The sequence below is a fragment of the Bubalus bubalis genome, chromosome 13, assembly GCF_019923935.1.
Source record: "Bubalus bubalis isolate 160015118507 breed Murrah chromosome 13, NDDB_SH_1, whole genome shotgun sequence".
Lineage (NCBI taxonomy): Eukaryota > Metazoa > Chordata > Mammalia > Artiodactyla > Bovidae > Bubalus > Bubalus bubalis.
Window position 1 is genome coordinate 9,511,026 of NC_059169.1, and position 18,660 is coordinate 9,529,685.

At 42.6% G+C, this 18,660-nt stretch overlaps 1 protein-coding gene across 6 annotated transcripts in view; it reads left to right on the top strand.

Moving 5' to 3' along the window:
- Window positions 1-18,660, top strand: part of NALCN (sodium leak channel, non-selective) — a 303,051-nt gene that overhangs the window by 221,186 nt on the left and 63,205 nt on the right. For all 6 annotated transcript variants that reach the window (XM_045162542.1, XM_045162541.1, XM_045162544.1 and 3 more), the window contains one exon: window positions 5,628-5,701. In XM_045162542.1, the coding sequence (XP_045018477.1) occupies window positions 5,628-5,701 (74 nt within the window). The remainder of the gene's footprint in view (window positions 1-5,627; window positions 5,702-18,660) is intronic.

Below are 18,660 nucleotides of genomic sequence, written 5' to 3' on the forward strand. Positions count from 1 at the left end.
TTGAAAAGGAGAAAAAGAATCAATAAAAGTGTCAATAGAACTGTGTTCTTTAAAAAGACTAATAGAAGTGATAAATCTGCAAAATTCAACAAGAGAAAATTAAGGAGCCTTCTGGGAAAATGACAGAGACATTGGCATAGTTTCTTAATCTCCTATAATTCCCACATGAAAATAAACAGAATGCCTATATAATACACCAAAAGTCTATAAACAATATTTACAACAAACCAAGGTAAGCCACGAACTCTAGGTAAAAGCAGGTTCACAAACTGAGAGCCACATGTTTTGAATGGTGCCTTAGTCTGTTTGAGCTGCTATAACAAAATACCACAAACTGGGGGGCTTAAACAGCAAACATTTATTTCTCACAGCTCTAGAGGCTGGGAAGACCAAGATCAAGGTGTCGGCAAAGTCAGCGTTTGCTCCTTTTCCTGAGTCACGGGTGTTTGCTTTCTTGCTGTGTCTTCGCCTAGTAGAAGAGTGAAGGACATCTTTTCCTGGTCTCATAAGGACACTCATCCCCTCTTAGGTGCTCTATCTTCATGACCTAATCTAAACCTAATTGCCTTCCAAAGGCTTCTCTTCTAATAGCGTCACACTGGGGTGAGGACTTCAGCGTAAGAATTTGGGAGACACAAACATTCAGTTAGTAACGCGAGATATTGGTGTCTGTAGGGAGGAAGCCAAGGTTAGTTACAGGGCATCAGGTGCTTCTGGGAACAGGCAGATACCCTCTTCCTTCCACACTGAAGGAAAACATCCAGGAGTGGGCTCAAAAATAACAAGAGTGGTCAAGGAGAATGCAGACCCAGAAAAAGTTGGTGCTGGCAGGAGGGAGTGGAAACAACCAGGAAATCCCAGAAATAAAGCTGCCTCGTTTTATCCCTATTTACACACAGAAGAGGAAGCCCTGAAATTAGGAGAGAAATATTGGAAATATAGGAAAACAAGTTTTGCCTGAAAATGAGCAACCAAAAATCATCAAAGTCAAGTTCCATAAAAAAGTTACAAGTAAAAGATTACAAGTTAAAAGTTACAAGTATAAGATTATAAGGAAGAGAAGTCTGTCCTGTGGACCACGAAAGCTGCCATAAAGACACTCAAAATGAGCTTACACTGTGCTAACTATTGTAAAATAAGTGAAAAGATGTTACATATCACATAAGGTTAGGAGAGAAACCTAAGTAAGAATTAGAAAACTTCATACGTAAGGTGCTAGGACTCAGGAAAGACCTGTAAATAAAAGCAATGAATACTAAATTAGAAGGAACATGACCTGATTGCATACATCAGTTGATGCTTTAAGAGAAAAAGAAAGTGAAGGAGTGGCAATTGTAAGAAATCAGGAAAAAATGAAGAGATTGAAATGATTTAAAAGAAAATGCCAGACTGAAGAAAGTAAAACATGTCCTGCTTCTGTATTTTAGGAGTCCCAAAAGAGGAAAGCCAAAGCAGCAGAATAGAAGAAGTACTCACATTTTCTGAAATACACAAAGATTTGAAAGTATGTGTTGAAAGCATACATCATTTATCCAAAAACAAGACCTATTCCGGAAAAATTACAGGATCTTAAAAAAAAAAATCTAGCTCCAAGTAAACAAGTGATTTAAAAAGAAAAGAACATTTAGATTCCCATCAGCCTTTTCGGTAGCAATGCTTTGTGTCAGAAGAAAATAGAGTGACATATAGGATGCTCAGAGAGAGTGTATGTGATCTAGGTCTTTTAATAACTAAGAAAACTGACTTTCAAGATGTAAGAATGTAAGTAATGTATGATGTAAGTAATATTGTGCCCATGAGCCTTTCCTGAGAGACCCTCTAAAAAACATACTGCAGACAAGCATTACTCCAAAAACACTAGGCTGGTTTTCATTATTTCAGGTGCCTGTCAGTATCTTCTGCAGCCAGAAGAGGGCACTGCAGAGCAGCGTGGCTCTGAGTTCCTGATGCTTAGAGCCTGTCCTTGGCTGAAAGAACTGTGCAAGGCTTTAATAAAGAAATCAAATAACTAGATCATCCCTATATAGGCCTTCTTTATTTGCAGAAAGAAAAAACAGTTTCTAAATACATGTCAAGGCTAACAGATATAGATACCTACATAGATCTATGTAATTCTCTACATCTGTATCTATAGAAGATCTAGGTATCTTTCTTCTGTCAAGAATCTCCCAAAGTTGAATTGAAGTTATTCTATTACAGTATTTATTCTTCTGGTTTATTCTGCTGTTAGTTATAAAATCAGTGTTCAGGGACTCCTTGGTATGAATTAGAAATGTATTCTGACACTTTTATGTATAGAATAGATAAGTAATAAGGACCTACTGTATAGCCCAGGGAACTCCACTCCATGCCCTGTGTTGACCTAAATGGGAAAGAAATCCAAGGAAGAGGGGATATATGTATACATACAGCTGATTTACTTTGCTGTACAGCAGAAACTAACACAACATTGTAAAGCAACTGTACTCCAATAAAAAAAAAATAATTCTGTTTTGTTCAGTTCAAGGTTAGGACAAAGGAGATTTGGAGGCTCTTTAGAAATCATTTAGAAATCTTTGGGCTTCCCTGGTGACTCAGAATCTGAGTAAAGAATCTGCCTGCAATGCAGAGACCCGGGTTCGACCCCTGGGTTGGGAAGATTGCCTGGAGAAGGAAGTGGCAACCCACTCCAGTATGCTTGCCTGGAAAGTCCCATGGACTGAGGAGCCTGGCGGGCTACAGTCCATGGGGTCACAAAGAGTCGGACACGACTGAGTGACTAGCACTTTCACTTTTCTTTAGAAATTACAGGCAGTGCAGAAATAATTTTATAAACAATAGAACAGATACTGTCCCCAGTTTCTGCGAAGATGTCTCCCAACATGAAGAGCACTGTGTTAAGTGTCAGCTGCCCTGTTACAGGGCCTGTAGCTGGGTGATTGCCTTCAGACCATCATCTTACACTAAGGGAAGGACACAGCCACAGCCTGTCTTTGTTGTTTGAAGATGAAACGCGAGTTGTGGAGTCCACCGTCCTCTCCTGAAACTCGCCTCCTCAGGACCTCCACGGCCTGGGCCCTTTCGTGACTGTGTGAACACCTTCCACTGAGTCTGCTGCCTCCAAAGGGACTCCACTCAATGTTCCTAAGGAGATGTGCTGTTAAATCAATGCCCAAAGTCACTTGTCAGTCGAGGGGATAAAATGTAAGGAAGCTTTATGATTTGATCACGGCAAGCAGGCTTTTGTGTGTTACCCTGAAAATGTAATTTTTCAACAAAATGACTTCCACTCTTGTTTCCTTGTCTATATGTTAATTTATTCTCCCAAGAGTTCTGGTGAATAATGAAACCAGCTCCATTTTTCATTATTGAGAACAGATGAGTATACTGGCTGTCCTCACATGAGAGAAACTGCCGGTGTGTTCAATGGTCCTTCCCTTCATGACGGGTCTGCCATGATATAGGAAAGTTCTGTTGCTTATGGTCATGTCCTGCAGGTTATCACTTGTGCTGGGATGGCCAGTTCTTCCCCAGCTCTGGCCATATGGCCGTGCGGGTTGACATGACCACATCTGTTTCTAGCTTTGTCTGCAGCCTGGGGCCCTGTGACTTTGTACCTCAAGTTACTCATCTTTTGTTCAGCAGACCCTGGATGGTCTGTCTTTCTCTGAATACAGAGTTGTTCAGTCTCCTGCTTGATCGTCTTCCCTCAACTTTGTTTGGAACACATTGTGCCTTATAGTATTTCCTCCACTCGCCTTGCTGGAAGGACCACCTCACTCAGCACTTAAACGGATAGTTTGCACCAAATTAATCTGCCCTGTGCACACATTTCCAACTTGAGTCCTTTACCCACTGCTTCCTTTGCCTGTAGAAATCTTAACCAGCCTCCAGGCTTAGTACGACTTCTACTTCTTCAGTCGAGTCTTTGCTAACTATTTCAGATACGCCTAGCTCTCCCCCACCCAGAACCTTACCACCCCTTCTCATCTTTCCTACATCTTTCCTGCATATCACCTAACACTTTAGTAACTACTGTGTCCTGCTTTTTTCTGATAATCTCATGTGTCACAGCCAGCTCTTTGTGACCCCATGGACTGCAGCACGCCAGGCCTCCCTGTCTTTCACCATCTCCCAGAGCTTGCTCAAACTCATGTCCATTGAGTCAGTGATGCCATTCAGCCACTTTATCCTCTGTCACCCTATTCTCCTCCTGCCTTCAATCTTTCTCAGAATCGGGGTCTTTTCCAATGAGTTGGATCTTTGCATCAGGTGGCCAAAGGACTGGAGCTTCAGCCTCAGCATCAGTCCTTCCAATGAATATTCAGGACTGATTTCCTTTAGGATTGACTGGTTTGGTCTCCTTGCAATCCAAGGGACTCTCAAGAGTCTTCTCCAACACCACAGTTCAAAAGCATCAATTCTTTGGTGCTCAGCCTTCTTTATGGTCCAACTCTCACATGCATACATGACAACTGGAAAAACCACAGCTTTGACTTTGGACATAGTCCAAATTTGTGGACTTATGAACAAACTGGACTTATAAACGCACTCTCAGAACAGAACTCATTTGTATATAGAAGACTTATTGTATAACTAGGCTTTTGGAGTCTGGTAAGCAAGACCTCAGGTTCTGAGGAACTCTTTATCTCCAGTAGTCACTAAAATCATACTAAGGACTCAGTAAATCTAATCTGTTGATCAAAATGAATAGGCCTTTGTCTGAGCACTGTCTGTAGTCTGCACTACCCCTCCTTGTTCCTGAATCTTTCCAGGCTGCTGTGCTTCTGTCCTCTGCCTCTACCCCTTTCCCGCCCGCTCTGGTTCCTCTATACGTGTCACCAATCACCTTCTTGCAACTAGGAAGCTGAGTTTGGGGAGTGTGTCTTCCAGTTTGTAGCCAACCTCCAGGATTGTTTTTCTCGTCCTTCCCTCTGCAATAATTTCATCATTGCAACAAGGAAGAAACCTTTAAAGTTCATCTCATTTTTGTCTTTATGTCTGTAGGCAAAAAAAAGCTCCTAAACTCATCATTCAGATTAGGATTGGGTCACAGGCCCGGAACCTGAATCAGACGTGATGTGGATTAGGGAACATTTTACTGAAAGATGGCGATAGGGGGCCAGTAGTCATTGCAACCTTGAATTCTTTGAAAACTGAAAAGCCCGTGTGGTTGGAAGGAGTGCTCAGTCATGTCTGACTCCTTGAGATCCTGTGGCTGTAGCCCACCGGGCTCCTCTGTCTATGGAGTTTTCCAAGCAAGCATACTGAAGTGAGTTGCCCCTTCCTCCTCAAGGGGATCTTCCTGACACAGGGATTGAACCCACATCTCCTGCATTTCAGAGGGTTTCTTTATCATTGAACTATCCGGGAAGCCAGATGTAAGGACATTTTATTACCAATGAGCACAGCTAGTGTGTTGCCCCCATAGCTGTGACATGTGGCTGATAAAGCTTGTTTGCAGTTATGTTCAATTAAAGTAGGGGTAGAAATTAAAATTAAATGATAGAATCAATCATATGATGATACTTTAGTAAGAACATACATGCCTAATGTTTTAATAGTGTAGCTGTTTCATGTATGTAATGATCTGTTGATATGCTTCCCCTTTACCTTCTGAAACTAAAGTCACACTCATAATTTTACAGCTTCGCAAGTCTGTCTTCAGCATCAGGGCAAGGAATCTTCTAGAAAAGGAGACCGCAGTCACGAAAATCTTAAGGTAATGCCATTGAACATTGATACACAATTAAACCCAAGTAGGATTATATGAAACAAAAGAAGCTGATTTTTTTAAAGTAATGAACTAATTTTCTGAGTATTCATATATACTTCCTGCTATAAAGTAGGTTTGAGTAACTGCGTGCTTAGAAATAATGTCAAACACATCACTGATGTCTTGAAAAAGTAATATTTTACTAACTCAATTGGTCATTTTCTCTTTCATGCACTTAAACATAAATTTTAAGTACGGACAATGGCAGAAAGATGGAAATAACTTCTCCTTACAAGTATTATGTCTTTTGTGATGTCTAAAGGACAAATCACAATCTAAGGGGAAAATGGTAAAAGGGAAAGCTTTCTGTATTTTTAATTTGAGTCACAAAACCCAAAATTTGTATTCTTTGTCATTCGAGAAGAACTCTGACCAAAGTGTGAAATGAATGGCGGACTTCTGCTGTTGTTGTTACTTAACAGCTCTGGGAACAAGGTTATGATCTAAAGAAACTGTAGCTACCTCTCTATTTCACTCATGTGCTGCTGCTGCTGCTAAGTCGCTTCAGTCATGTCCGACTCTGTGCGACCCCATAGATGGCAGCCCACCAGGCTCCGCCGTCCCTGGGATTCTCCAGGCAAGAACACTGGAGTGTGCTGCCATTTCCTTCTCCAATGCATGAAAGTGAAAAGTGAAAGGGAAGTCGCTCAGTCGTGTCCGACTCAGCGACCCCATGGACTGCAGCCTACCAGGCTCCTCCGTCCATGGATTTTCCAGGCAAGAGTACTGGAGTGGGGTGCCATCGCCTTCTCCATATATGAACACAAATCACAAAATTAGATCATAATTCATAAAACTAGATATTCTGTCAGGTGGGTTCATAGAAGCTTGAACCTAAATATTATAGAAGCTTGAATCTAAAATATTAAATAGATAAATATGACATATAACAGGTCAGTTATTTCTAAAGTGTAGTCAAGTTGGGGGTAAAGAGATGATTAAGAAGAATATGAATTTTTTAAATTTTTATAATTATGTATCAATGTTAATAAATTTAAAAGAATTAATACCACAAATAAAGTGATTGTAATTTATTGATTTATTTAAAATCAATGTATATTTAAAGTCTATAAGAATCAACAGCATATCCATTTTAGAATGCTTATACAAACATGTAATTTTAATTGAAATCTGCCTTAAAGTATCAGGAAAGAAAATTGAGTGAGCTACTTAAGCATATTTTCCAAGACCATGTTATAAAGTAGCATGATCACTATAAAAATGCATAAGCATTTGGAATATAATTTATTGGTGTGTGTATTACACAGATGTGAGTAAGAAATGGACTTCCCAGGTGGCTCAGTGGTAAAGAATCTGCCTGCCAATGCAGGAGACACAGATTCAATCCCTGGGTGGGGAAGATCCCCTGGAGGAGGAAGTGGCAACCCAGTCCAGTGTTCTTGCCGGGAAATTCCATAGACAGAGGAGCCTGGTGGGCTACAGTCCGTGGGGTCGCAGAGTCGGACACGACTGAGCAACTAAGCACACATGCGTGTATACCTAAACACTGGAGCCTGGAGGTGGAATGGCTGACTGGGGGAACAGATCAGTCCATAAACGGAAGCCCTCTCTGCTGCTGCTGCTGCTGCTGCTACGTCGCTTCAGTCGTGTCCAACTCTGTGCGACCCCATAGACGGCAGCCCACCAGGCTCCCCGTCCCTGGGATTCTCCAGGCAAGAGCACTGGAGTGGGTTGCCATTTCCTTCTCCGATGCATGAAAGTGAAAAGTGAAAGTGAAGTCACTCAGTCGTGTCTGACTCTTAGCGACCCCGTGGACCGCAGCCTACCAGGCTCCTCTGTCCATGGGATTTTCCAGGCAAGAGCGCTGGAGTGGGGTGCCATTGCCTTCTCCAAGGAAGCTCTCTATAAATGGTGCTAAAGAGAAGGAGTCTGTTTCTCTTCCACTCCACCTGCATTATTAAGAATAGTGGAGTTTGGGGGCCACATTGCTGGGCATATGGGATTTTAGTTCCCTGTTTAAAGTTTGGAGAAGGTGATCTTTGGGCTCCCCAAAGTCTGTACACAGGATACTGGACTTAGTGTTAGGGGACTCTATAACTTTGAGCAATTCGCTTATCTGACCCCTGTTTTCTCATCTGCCTTTGAGGTATAGACTGCCCAAAAAGGTTATCTGAGTAATCAGCTGATGAAGCCAAGTGAAATGTAATATTTACTATGAGGAAAATGCCCAGTTCAGCAGTCTTAATAATGACTCAGAAGGGGTAGGTCAAGGGTGAATATTCATAAGTTTTGGGGCTTAGGTTTCAGTGTTTTTAGTGGGGAAGTCTGGTTGAGATTAGGCAAAATTCTTGATATAAGTAAGGGTCTAGATTATTTTGCAGTGTGTACAAGTATTGAATCATTATGTTGTACCCCAAAACTAATATAATGTTTTACATTAGTTGTTGTTTTAGTCACTAAGTCATGTCCAACTCTTTTTGATCCCATGGACTGTAGTCTGCCAGGCTCCTCTGTCCATGGGATTTCCCAGGCAAGAATACTGGAGTGGGTTGCCAAGTCAAACCCAAGTCTTTTGCATTGGCAGGTGGATTCTTTACCACTGAGCCACCAGGGAAGCTCTATACATCAGGTACACCTCAATTAAAAAAAAAAAAAGAGTTTAGTACTCTTCAGGATATACAGGTAACAAATACTATTACTCCATTACTATTTGGAGGAGGGCAACACTCCGGGTCGGGAATGAAGAAGAGGTAACACACGTTTAGGTGTCCACTGCCTTTAATGCCCTTTCCACTCTCTATGGCTCAATAGTTCAGTTATCAGCTATTGAGATGGAGTTTGCATTTCTGTTATTTCACTTACCTTCTTGATTTGGGAGTGATTTTGAGAAGAGGGAAAATAAATGGTGACTCTGAGCTGCCATCTTTGCTGCAGAAATCTATTCTAGTCTATGTCTTGAATTCTTAACCTCCCTGGTGGCTCAGATAGTAAAGAATCTGCCTGGGATGCAGGAGACCTGAGCTCAAATCCCCTGGATCAAGAAGCTCCCCTTGGAGAAGGGAATGGCTACCCACTCCGGTATTCTTGCCTGGGCATTTCCACGGACAGAGGAGCCTGACGGGCTGCAGTCCATGGGGTCACAAAGAGCTGGACACAACTGAGCAACTAACACCTTCATTTTCATGTATTACATTTCAAAAATAAATATAACTGATTTTGAGTAACAGCATTCTTAAAATGTTTAGGGTTGGTGGACCCAGCTAGGCAGGGTCTCGGCCGGAGTCTTAATGAGAACCAATGAGAACCAATCTGGACTGGTGTGTGCAGTGGTTGACCTGTTTTCTAGAGAGAGAAAACAGTCCTTTAGTCTATAGTTCAGATGAGTGGATTTTCGGAAAGTTCTTGAAGCTAACAATGAAATTACTTATTTGTTATGGCCTTAAATTCCTGGACATTCATTTTCCTGGAATGAATATTCAAGTCCTATTAATGGAGGGGTCTTGGTTCTTAGTGCTGATATTGAAGCTGTGGAATTACCAGGGTTCTCACTTCTCAGGGGACCCACATTTTCAAATATCCATCTTCTGTTTGAAACAGGATCTGAGTTATTCTAGCAAAGAACATGCTGTATACCTCCCTATGAACAGGAAATTCAAGTCCACAAAGAAAAAAGACTTTCAGAGAGAGGCTAGAGTGTTCAATCAGTGGTGGGGTCACCAGTGATTTCTACATATTATAATCTGAATATAATTCTACATAATATAATCATCTTTCGGTTGTATTTTTCTACTTATTATTTTTTTTGAAATTAATGTGTGCTTTGAAAATTGAAATGAAATTCTGGGTATGTATAGAAACACTTCGATGAGAAACAAAAGTAGGGCATTTTAACAGAACTTGAGAACACTGTCAAAAGCTTAAATGCAGCTGATTCACTTGGCACTGATGGGCCAGGCTTACCTGGAGAGTCTTTTGAGAAAGAGGATGGCCCTAAATTATAAAATCCAAGGTCGCTATTAAATTCACTCTTGTTTTGACTTTGTCTACACTGTTCAGCTCCACTAGAGAAAGCTTTCTTCAAAAGGCAGTGACCTTTATACCACATCAGATGAAATCAAAACACCAAGCACTGAGCTTTCGAAAGCATCGCCCCCTCTCCTGAGATTTCTCTAATTCGAGCCCTGAAATTGAGCAAAAACGCATTATCATTCCTGTGAGGCTGAATGCATCGAGAAATGTCAGAAGAATATAATTAAACACGTTCCATTATTTCAGAAAGTTCCATCCTTTTGCCGTTCACAATCAGTATCTCTTTAGATAGGGACGGAATCTTATAACCTCTCTGAGTGCTCAGTCTGGTATGATTTTTGTAATGTGATATTTGGATCTGTGATATAATTGTCTTTTCCATACACTGAATTAATATGTTTAAAATATAATTGAATGCTACTTACTGTTTAGAAACTAAATATATTTAATGACTTACTAGGTCAGTTTTTCTCATCACTTTTTTCAAAGTTTATTCCTTAAATTGTTCCTACACTGAAGAAATGGACATTTTAATATAACAAAACAATATACCAAAACCGAGTAGTATCTCTCTCTCTCTCTCTCTTTCTATGTGTGTATGTGTGTGTGTGTATATATATATATATATTTTTTTTTTTTTTCAATCTTTTGGCCACACCACACAGCGTATGGGGTCTAAGTTCCCTGACCGGGGATCAAACCTGCACCCTCTGCATTTTGACCTCATAGGATTACCAGAGCATGTGTATCAAGTGCTTACTCAGCAGCCCTGTAGCCCAGATAAGTAAGAATCCTGGCTCCATGCCTTCTGGATGTCTGACATTAGGCAAGTTGCTTATGTCTCTGCACCTCTGTTTTCTCATCTCTTAAATGAGGTCTGTAAATTTATAGCCCCTGACTTATAGGAGAGGGTTACACAAGTTGGTATCTGTAGTTGATTTTCCATTATTGGGAACAAGTTAGGGGAGACCCACGGTTGCCCCGAGGGACAAGCAACTGACAGCTACCTTTCAAAGCTGATCCTCCAGGGCTTGCTGCAGAATGTCCACTGTTGTCCAGCAGAGGCCAGATCTGAGGAGCATAAAATGCTTTTGACACATCAGTGTACTCTTTTTCCAGGTTGATCCCAAAGTTCTTGCTCACCCAGCTAGAAGCACTGTACTGCTGCAGCTCAGCTGAGAAACTTCCCTGGTGGCTCAGTCGGTAGAGAATCCACCTGCAGTGCAGGAGATCTGGGTTCAATCCCTGGGTCAGGAAGATCCTCTGGAGAAGGGAATGGCAACCTACTCCCGTATTCTTGCCTGGGAAATCCTATGGACAGAGGAGTCTGGCAGGCCACAGTCCATGGGGTCTCAAGAGTCATACATGATTTAGTGACCAAACCACTGCCACCACCAAGCTTTGCTAGACTGGCTAACATCTTCAGGGTATCATCAGATCATTTGTTTAGTTCATTTGCTGGATGCTTATTGTCGGATATAGTTGTAAACTAACAACAGATTTCTCAGCCCAGGTTAGCATCCCCAGTAGCCGATGGAAACTCCTGGACATGGAGAACTGTGATCTTTGTAATGCCTAAAGGGAGGCTGTGAAAGTCTCCATTCTGCTTGGATGGGCCAGGAAATAAAATAGTCCTGTCTCAGAACCTACAGAGGCATTGGCAGGAAGCCTAGTCAAACAGGTAGAGACCAGCATCCCACAGAGAGGTTTGGGGGTGGCTGCAGGTGTAGGTAAAGTGGAGCCCGATGGGCTTGGCAGCCGGAACAGTGACGGTGAGCAGAATTTAATTGAGATCGTTGGTTCAGAGGGGCTGGTGCCCAGGGCAAGGGAGCAGCTGGACAGAAGGTGTGACTGCCAACATGGGCACCATGGGCAGACCAGGGACCACTGGGGCTGGGACACGCATGGCATCCTCTTCTGCAGGGGTTGTAATTCCTGCCTGGAACCTTCCGTGTGCACATAGCATTGGTGCTCCATAACTTCAGGATGGTTGAGGGCTTAGCTGGGGTAGGTCCTTCCTGGGCCATGGGCTCGGTGAGGTATTTCTCTTGATCCGCTGGCATCTCTGAGGGTCTTATTCTCCCAGCTCTCTCTCCCCAAGGGAGATGAACTGACATCTGGACTCTTCCCTAGGATGTAAGCATCTAAGTCTTCTTCCCCTGGAAGGGGTGGCAAACCTGATTTTGAACCATGGAGAAGAACATAGAACTTTCTAGAGGAAGAAATTCAAATTAAATCTCAAAGATTCCCTCCAAAGTCCACCTGTCCTTGTGCACTTCGCTAGCTGTGAGAGCAGGGGAGTTTGAGGAGAGGACAAAGAGCCTCTTCATCCTACTCTGCCTTGTCTTGTCTAGACTGGAGCTGCCAGTTCTCTGAGCAGATTCTCGGGGAGTCTAAGAGCGCTTTGCAATGCAGAGCACAATTTCTTATCCCCTTGGCTTTTTCCCATGGAACACGTTCTCCTTTTCAAATTATTGTTTCATCTGTTAGCCCAGGAGTTCAGCAACTTCTGGGTAAGGTCACGGGAGTTCTGTGCAGCTCCGTGCCCTGGGCACGGCTCACAGGGCATGCACAGCATCCCCGAGAGGATGCGAGGACCGTGCACGTCCCAGAACCCGGGGCCAGACTTGCCAGAGCTCAGTGAGACCTGCTTCAGCCCCTGGGGGCTGTGGTGCACCAGGGAGACCCCGCAGATGAGAGGAAGCAAGCTGAGACTGGTCAGCCTGCAGACACCACAGCAAATGTTTATAACCATCATTAGCAAGAATAACCTGAAGTTTTAAGGAAAGAGAGTATGGGGCATTACTGTACCCTTTATTAATTAAATTAAATTATTACTATCTGATTTAATAAATAGATGTATTAATATATTGACTATGTTTAGAAATACATAGACTTTTAGTATGACTCTATTAGTATTGCCATTACACAGTAATCAAATATTTCATGTAAATATTAAATACTATTGTAAATATTTATCTGTGAGTTTGTTAAGTCTGCCTAACTATTGGCTTTCTTTATGAAGATTTTCCTGGTACTTAAAAAACTTGTAGACTGGTTGGAAGACCATTTGGAGATATAGAGACTAAGTAAATGGGTAGAAATTAGCTGTATTCAGAGAACAATAAACTAAGGCAGTACGATATGTGGGAGACTTCCTTGGTGGTCCAGTAGTTAAGACTCCATGCTTCCACTTCAGGGGCTTGGGTTCAACCCCTGGTGGAGGAATTTCTGCATACCATATGGTGGCGCCAGAAAAAATAATTAGTTAATTTTAAAAAAAGAATCTGTGGGTGCATGCATTTGAATAAAACATAAAATAGTGAAAATTTCAAGGAGGCAAAATATAACTTAATTGAAACAATATATTCTTGTTTTGTTTGCTTTTACCAACTAAACTTTCTTTGCTTGCTGCTGCTGCTGCTGCTACGTCGCTTCAGTCGTGTCCGACTCTGTGCGACCCCAGAGACGGCAGCCCACCAGGCTCCACCGTCCCTGGGATTCTCCAGGCAAGAACACTGGAGTGGGTTGCCATTTCCTTCTCCAATGCATGAAAGTGAAAAGTGAAAGTGAAGTCGCTCAGTCGTGTCCAACTCTTCGCAATCCCATAGACTGCAGCCTACCAGGCTCCTCCGTCCATGGGATTTTCCAGGCAAGAGTACTGGAGTGGGGTGCCATTGCCTTCTTCCCTTTCCTTGAACTTTGAAAAATGTTCTATTGAGATATAATTAACATATGTATTAGTGTCAGGTGTACAGCATAGTGATTCTAGGCGTTTTGTATATACTGTGAAATGATCACCACAAAGAAGTCTAGGTAACGTCCATCACCTTACATAGTAAAATAATATATTCTCTTTTTCTAGGTAGTACCTGATTTGTAGTAATCAAAATATATTTCATTGACATAGTATATGATTTGTAGATTACTTTCAGATAAGCCCCCAAAGTGATTGTATTAATACTATGGATTAGGAGAGCTGCTATTAAATTTTACCTAACAGATGTGGGAAGATATTTTGACTAGGTTTTTCTTTTACTATTTTATCACTGATGGGTAAAGCAGTAAGTAATAGAGGAAGATGCATATCTCTAGAAAAATCAGTTTGAATGGTTTATGCAGCATTTGGCAGATTTTGTTTTTGGTATTAAAAAGCTCAGCCTTTGCATAGCAGTTGGCATTTTTTGGAATCCTCAGCAAGGTTTACCACCCAGTGAATGGTACGGGGTTTCAGATATTTTATTTGCTGAATTTCGATAGATGCACTAAAGGCATGGATTTCTCAAGAGGTCATTTTCCTTCTCACGTATGGTACCTGTGTACGATAAGACTTAAGGCTTCTTTCGTTTTTCGATCTAAAACAGTAAGGTCTGGTTGTCGGTGTATTTACATGTCTACGTATGAAAACATTTTCTTGAAAAACACAAGATCGGAAGGAACTGATTCTCTGTGGCTATTGAAGAGCCGTCCTCAGGACTGGGCTGACTCACAAAGGAGCTGGATCTTCAGTACGATATAAACTATAAACCTATAAACAAACGCAGCTCTTCTCTCATTGCCGGAGGCCAGGAGCGAGGAACTCACCGTTAGCTTTAGCGTTGTGGAGGCAGGTGAGAGTCCTTCCTAGGAAGCACTCACCTGTTCTCTTCCCAGGTTCTGAAGCCATGGTTTTACGTCATTACCCCTGAAGGACTATCTCTCTATTCTCTCTTGATGTTGTTCAGCCACTCAATCATGTCCTCCTGTTTGTGACCCCATGGACTACAGCACGCCAAGCTTCCTTGCGATGTCCTCCAATGTCTCCCAGAGTTTGTTCAAACTCATCTCCACTGAGTCAGTGGTGCCATCCAACCATCTCATCCTCTGCCGCCCCCTTCTCCTCCTGCCCTCAATCTTTCCCACCATCGGGGTCTTTTCCAATAAGTCTCTTGAAGTGACTATCTTACATTAACCACATCTGATAATACTTTACAAGGGGACCCTCAAATTCAACGTTCTGTGAAGTCATATTACCATGCCTTTAGATGGTAATGACATTTAATACCAGACACTTAATACCATGTAATTTAACTTCTCTATAATGTATGAAAGTAATTTGAAGACTCACAGGCCTCTGTCTTTCATTATAGAACGTACAGACTTTGCCCATCCCGTGTCTGGGAACATTAAGAAAGAAGATGTGGAGACAGCTAAGAAAGAAACCAAGGACCCCCTGCTACTGTTTCTATAAACAACTCATGGTGTTTAAAGGCTAATAAAACCCTAAGATCTCTCTTAGAAACATCATCTTTGGGCCAGTCTTAAAATATTTTAGATGGAAACATGTCAAGAAAAATAGAGACAATTTCTTAAGACACAATTCTCTCCCCTCGACCTCCATAGAAGATTTTATATAAATATATGGCTGTCATATAAGGGGTAATTGAAATTCCACAACACAAAGGCAAGGCAGAGAAGGGGGGGAAAAAGTCAATCTTTCATATTTTTTTTTCAAAGGCTTGGCAAGAAACCAGGGGTAATATTTTTGCAACTGGGAGTACGTATTTGCTGAAGAATATTCCCACGTTTGAGTCATCATCAGGGGTCCTAGTCTTGTTTTACTTTCAAAGGTAGAGAGGGCGGAACGTTAACCCCAGCTGGGAGAAGGAGCATGCCCCACTGTCCTTCTCCTCCAGGGAGCAGGGATAAAGGGATTACAGATGCCTGCATAATAGAGAATTTCCTCACTCAGACAAGACAAAAGGCTTCATTATTTTTCACCAGACCCTTGAAGCTTTGTGCTTTCCAGTTCCAGAAGCCAGGCAAGCTGACCAAGTGTTTTGTTTTGTTTTTAATTTTAAGCCCACAAAATGGAGTTTCTAAGAACCCAGGCTTCAAGGACTTGCCATTATGAAGGGATAAAGGAAAGATATTGAAGACCTTCACATCACAACTCTTAGGGTCTCCCCCCTGCCCGGATGAGCCAGACCGTCCCTGGAGATCACAGTGTGTCTCTTCAACACCTGAGCATTGTCTTGCTTCCATGAGACCAGAAGGCATCTAAATCCTTATGAAAAATGTAAAGCGGCAAAATAGAATTGAATCTTCGAGTACTTTTCCTTCGGACTAGGTTTTTTCCTGACTTTAACAACTTTAACAACAGATGCATCTTATTTCTTGTTGGTAAAGAGTAACAGTCTCAGATTCCTCCCTTATTTACTATTTTGGTTTGGCCATAGATTGCTGTAAGACATGGTATACGGTGACCTTGTTCCCAGTGATGGTTTGCAAGTTTCTCTTAATAACTTTCTCAGAGAATACAGATAAAGATTTATAAGCTTTGTACTTGCAAGGAACACTGTCTGATTTTTTATTCCCGTCTCAGGGTCTCCTCTATCATAGACATGCAGCGTGTTTCTTGCATGGTGTAGTGTTCAAGTGAAAGTGAAGTCACTCAGTCATGTCCAACTCTTTGCGACCCCATGGACTGTTGACTATGAGGCTTCTCCGTCCATGGGATTTTCCAGGCAAGAGTACTGGAGTGGGTTGCCATTTCCTTCTCCAGGAGATCTTCCCAACCCAGGAATTGAACCCGGATCTCCTGCATTGCAGGCAGATGCTTTACCGTCTCAGCTACCAAGGAAGCCCAATGAATAAAAAAAAAGTAAAAGTAAATGAATAAAAAATAAATAAAAAGTTAGTAGTATTCTAACTTGAGATCAAATTAAGATTATTTAACGTCCCCTTTCAAAAGCACAGTTCAAGCACATGCTGTTTTGTTTGTGATTATTTCCATGCTTCGTAAGCATAAAAGGATCAAAAAAGAAATGAAAATATTTGATCTTTGCAGATGTCAAGGTTCGTTCATTTAACAAATGTTTGTTGAGCACCTACTGTGTACAAGGTGGAGTCATCGGTGACCAGCCGGGGTGTCTTGGAGCTCTTTGGAGCCTGGCACATGTGAGGATCGGCAGGACCACGGAGAGCGATGTGGAAAGCAAGGTCCCTGCTGGTGGAAGATGGGACCTGGAGGGGCTGTCAGGGGCAGACCCTACAGGACCTTGCAAGTCAAGCTGAGCTTTGGGTCTTCATCTTTTTCTGAGGAGCAATAGGATGTTGAGGATTTTAAGGCAGTGATGATAATGGTATTCATTACCTATTGCTGTGTTGCAAACTACTCCACAATTAGGGATTTAAACAGCACATGGATGAACTCACAACTTTGGTCAAGAAGCTGGGCATGTGTTGCTTTCTGCCATGTATCAACATGAGTCAGCCACAGGTATACGTGTGTCTCCTTCCTCTTGAAACCAATACAGTATAGTAAAGCAATCATCCTTCAATGAAAAATAAATAAAAATAAAAAAGGTAGGCATGGCTTCGCAGGGTCTCTGGCTCTGGGTCTCTCACAAAGTTGCAGACGTTTTGAGGGGAATGGGAAGCATCCCCTTCCTAGCTCGCTTGCACAGTTGTTAAGAAGCTTGTGTGCCTACTGGGCTGTTGGTGGGAGCCCCCCATCTCTTAGGAAGGGGGTCTCTCCTTAGAGCAGCTCCCAGCATGCCGCCTTCTTCCTCGAGCAAGTGAGAGACTGCAGCAGGTGGAACCACAGTGTCTGTTGACCTCTTCCATCCCTTCTGCCTTCTGTTCGTTAAAAGCAAGTCTCTTAAGTCCTGCCTACACTCAAGGGGCTACAAAAATCAGGGAACCAGCGTAACCAACAATGCAGTTGGGCTGCTCCCACTCAAAAGCCAATTCAGACGGTGTGCATGTGTGCTCAGTCGTGTCTCACTTTGGACTTTCCCAGGAAGAATACTGGAGTGGATTGCCATCTTCTCCAGGGAATCTTCCCAACCCAGGGATCAAAACTGCGTCTCCTGAGTCTCTGAATTGGCAGACAGGTTCTTTATCACTGAGCCACCTGGGAGGGAAATATAGAGGGCAGGTTGGTGGAAAGGAAAGTTTGTTTTATTTTGGATGCCAGCAGCTGGGTAGAGGGTGGGTGTGGATTCTGTCCAAAGGCTGACTCCTCCCCAACCCCAACAGTCAGGGGGCACGAGCTTCTATAGAGAGAGGGAGGGGGCTCTATACATCGACAGCACGGTCAGCCCTGACGGGCATCTTGAAATTGGTCATCAGTGGTCTGAGCAGCGTCATGTTGATTGGTTTAAGTAGTTAATCTTCAGTTCTAGGGTCGGTTTGTTTGCATTTCTTAAGGCCGGTTCTCAGAACTGTGGCAGCTTTTGAACACGACTTAGCAACTGAGAACACAGGCACTCACATCACAGCTACAGTCAGGTCATCCTGTCGTTCACTTCTCCGCCTGGTGGGGGTTTCAGTATCTGTAAGACAACTCACAGGACATGGCTCAGAATATTATCTACAGCCATTGAGAAGGAACTAAAGGTCCTTGACTATGCTTAATGACTATTCCTATTTGGTCTCCTTGGACTGTTTTCCTTTGTTTCTGCATGTTCTCACATATCTGATTAACCTTCTTCCTTGGCTAAGGTTTTTCCGCAGACAACAGACAGGTGGAGGATGGGCAGCGGGGAGGGCCACAGGGTCCTGCCCCGTATCACCAGGGGGAGGGGACCACCATCACACCACGGATGGTCACTTCAGACATCACTTTGCCTGGGATAATAATACGTTTGTGGAGACCAGTTAAGAGGCTGCAACGCTGGTCCAGAGAGTACATCTCCGTTCACAGTCAGAACAGAAAAGACTTACCGTCCAATGCAGATGTCCATCAGACTTGTCCTCTGCCTCCACCCTCTAAGTTTCAGCATCAACTGTGACTTAGGACAAGACAGAAGAGTCGCTAACGGAAACTGAAATTTAAATCGAGCATCAGTGTTCCCAAAGCACATGCACATTCATAACCCTGCTTGGTCCTTCCCACTCCCTATGAAGTCAGTATTTTCGTCCCCACATTT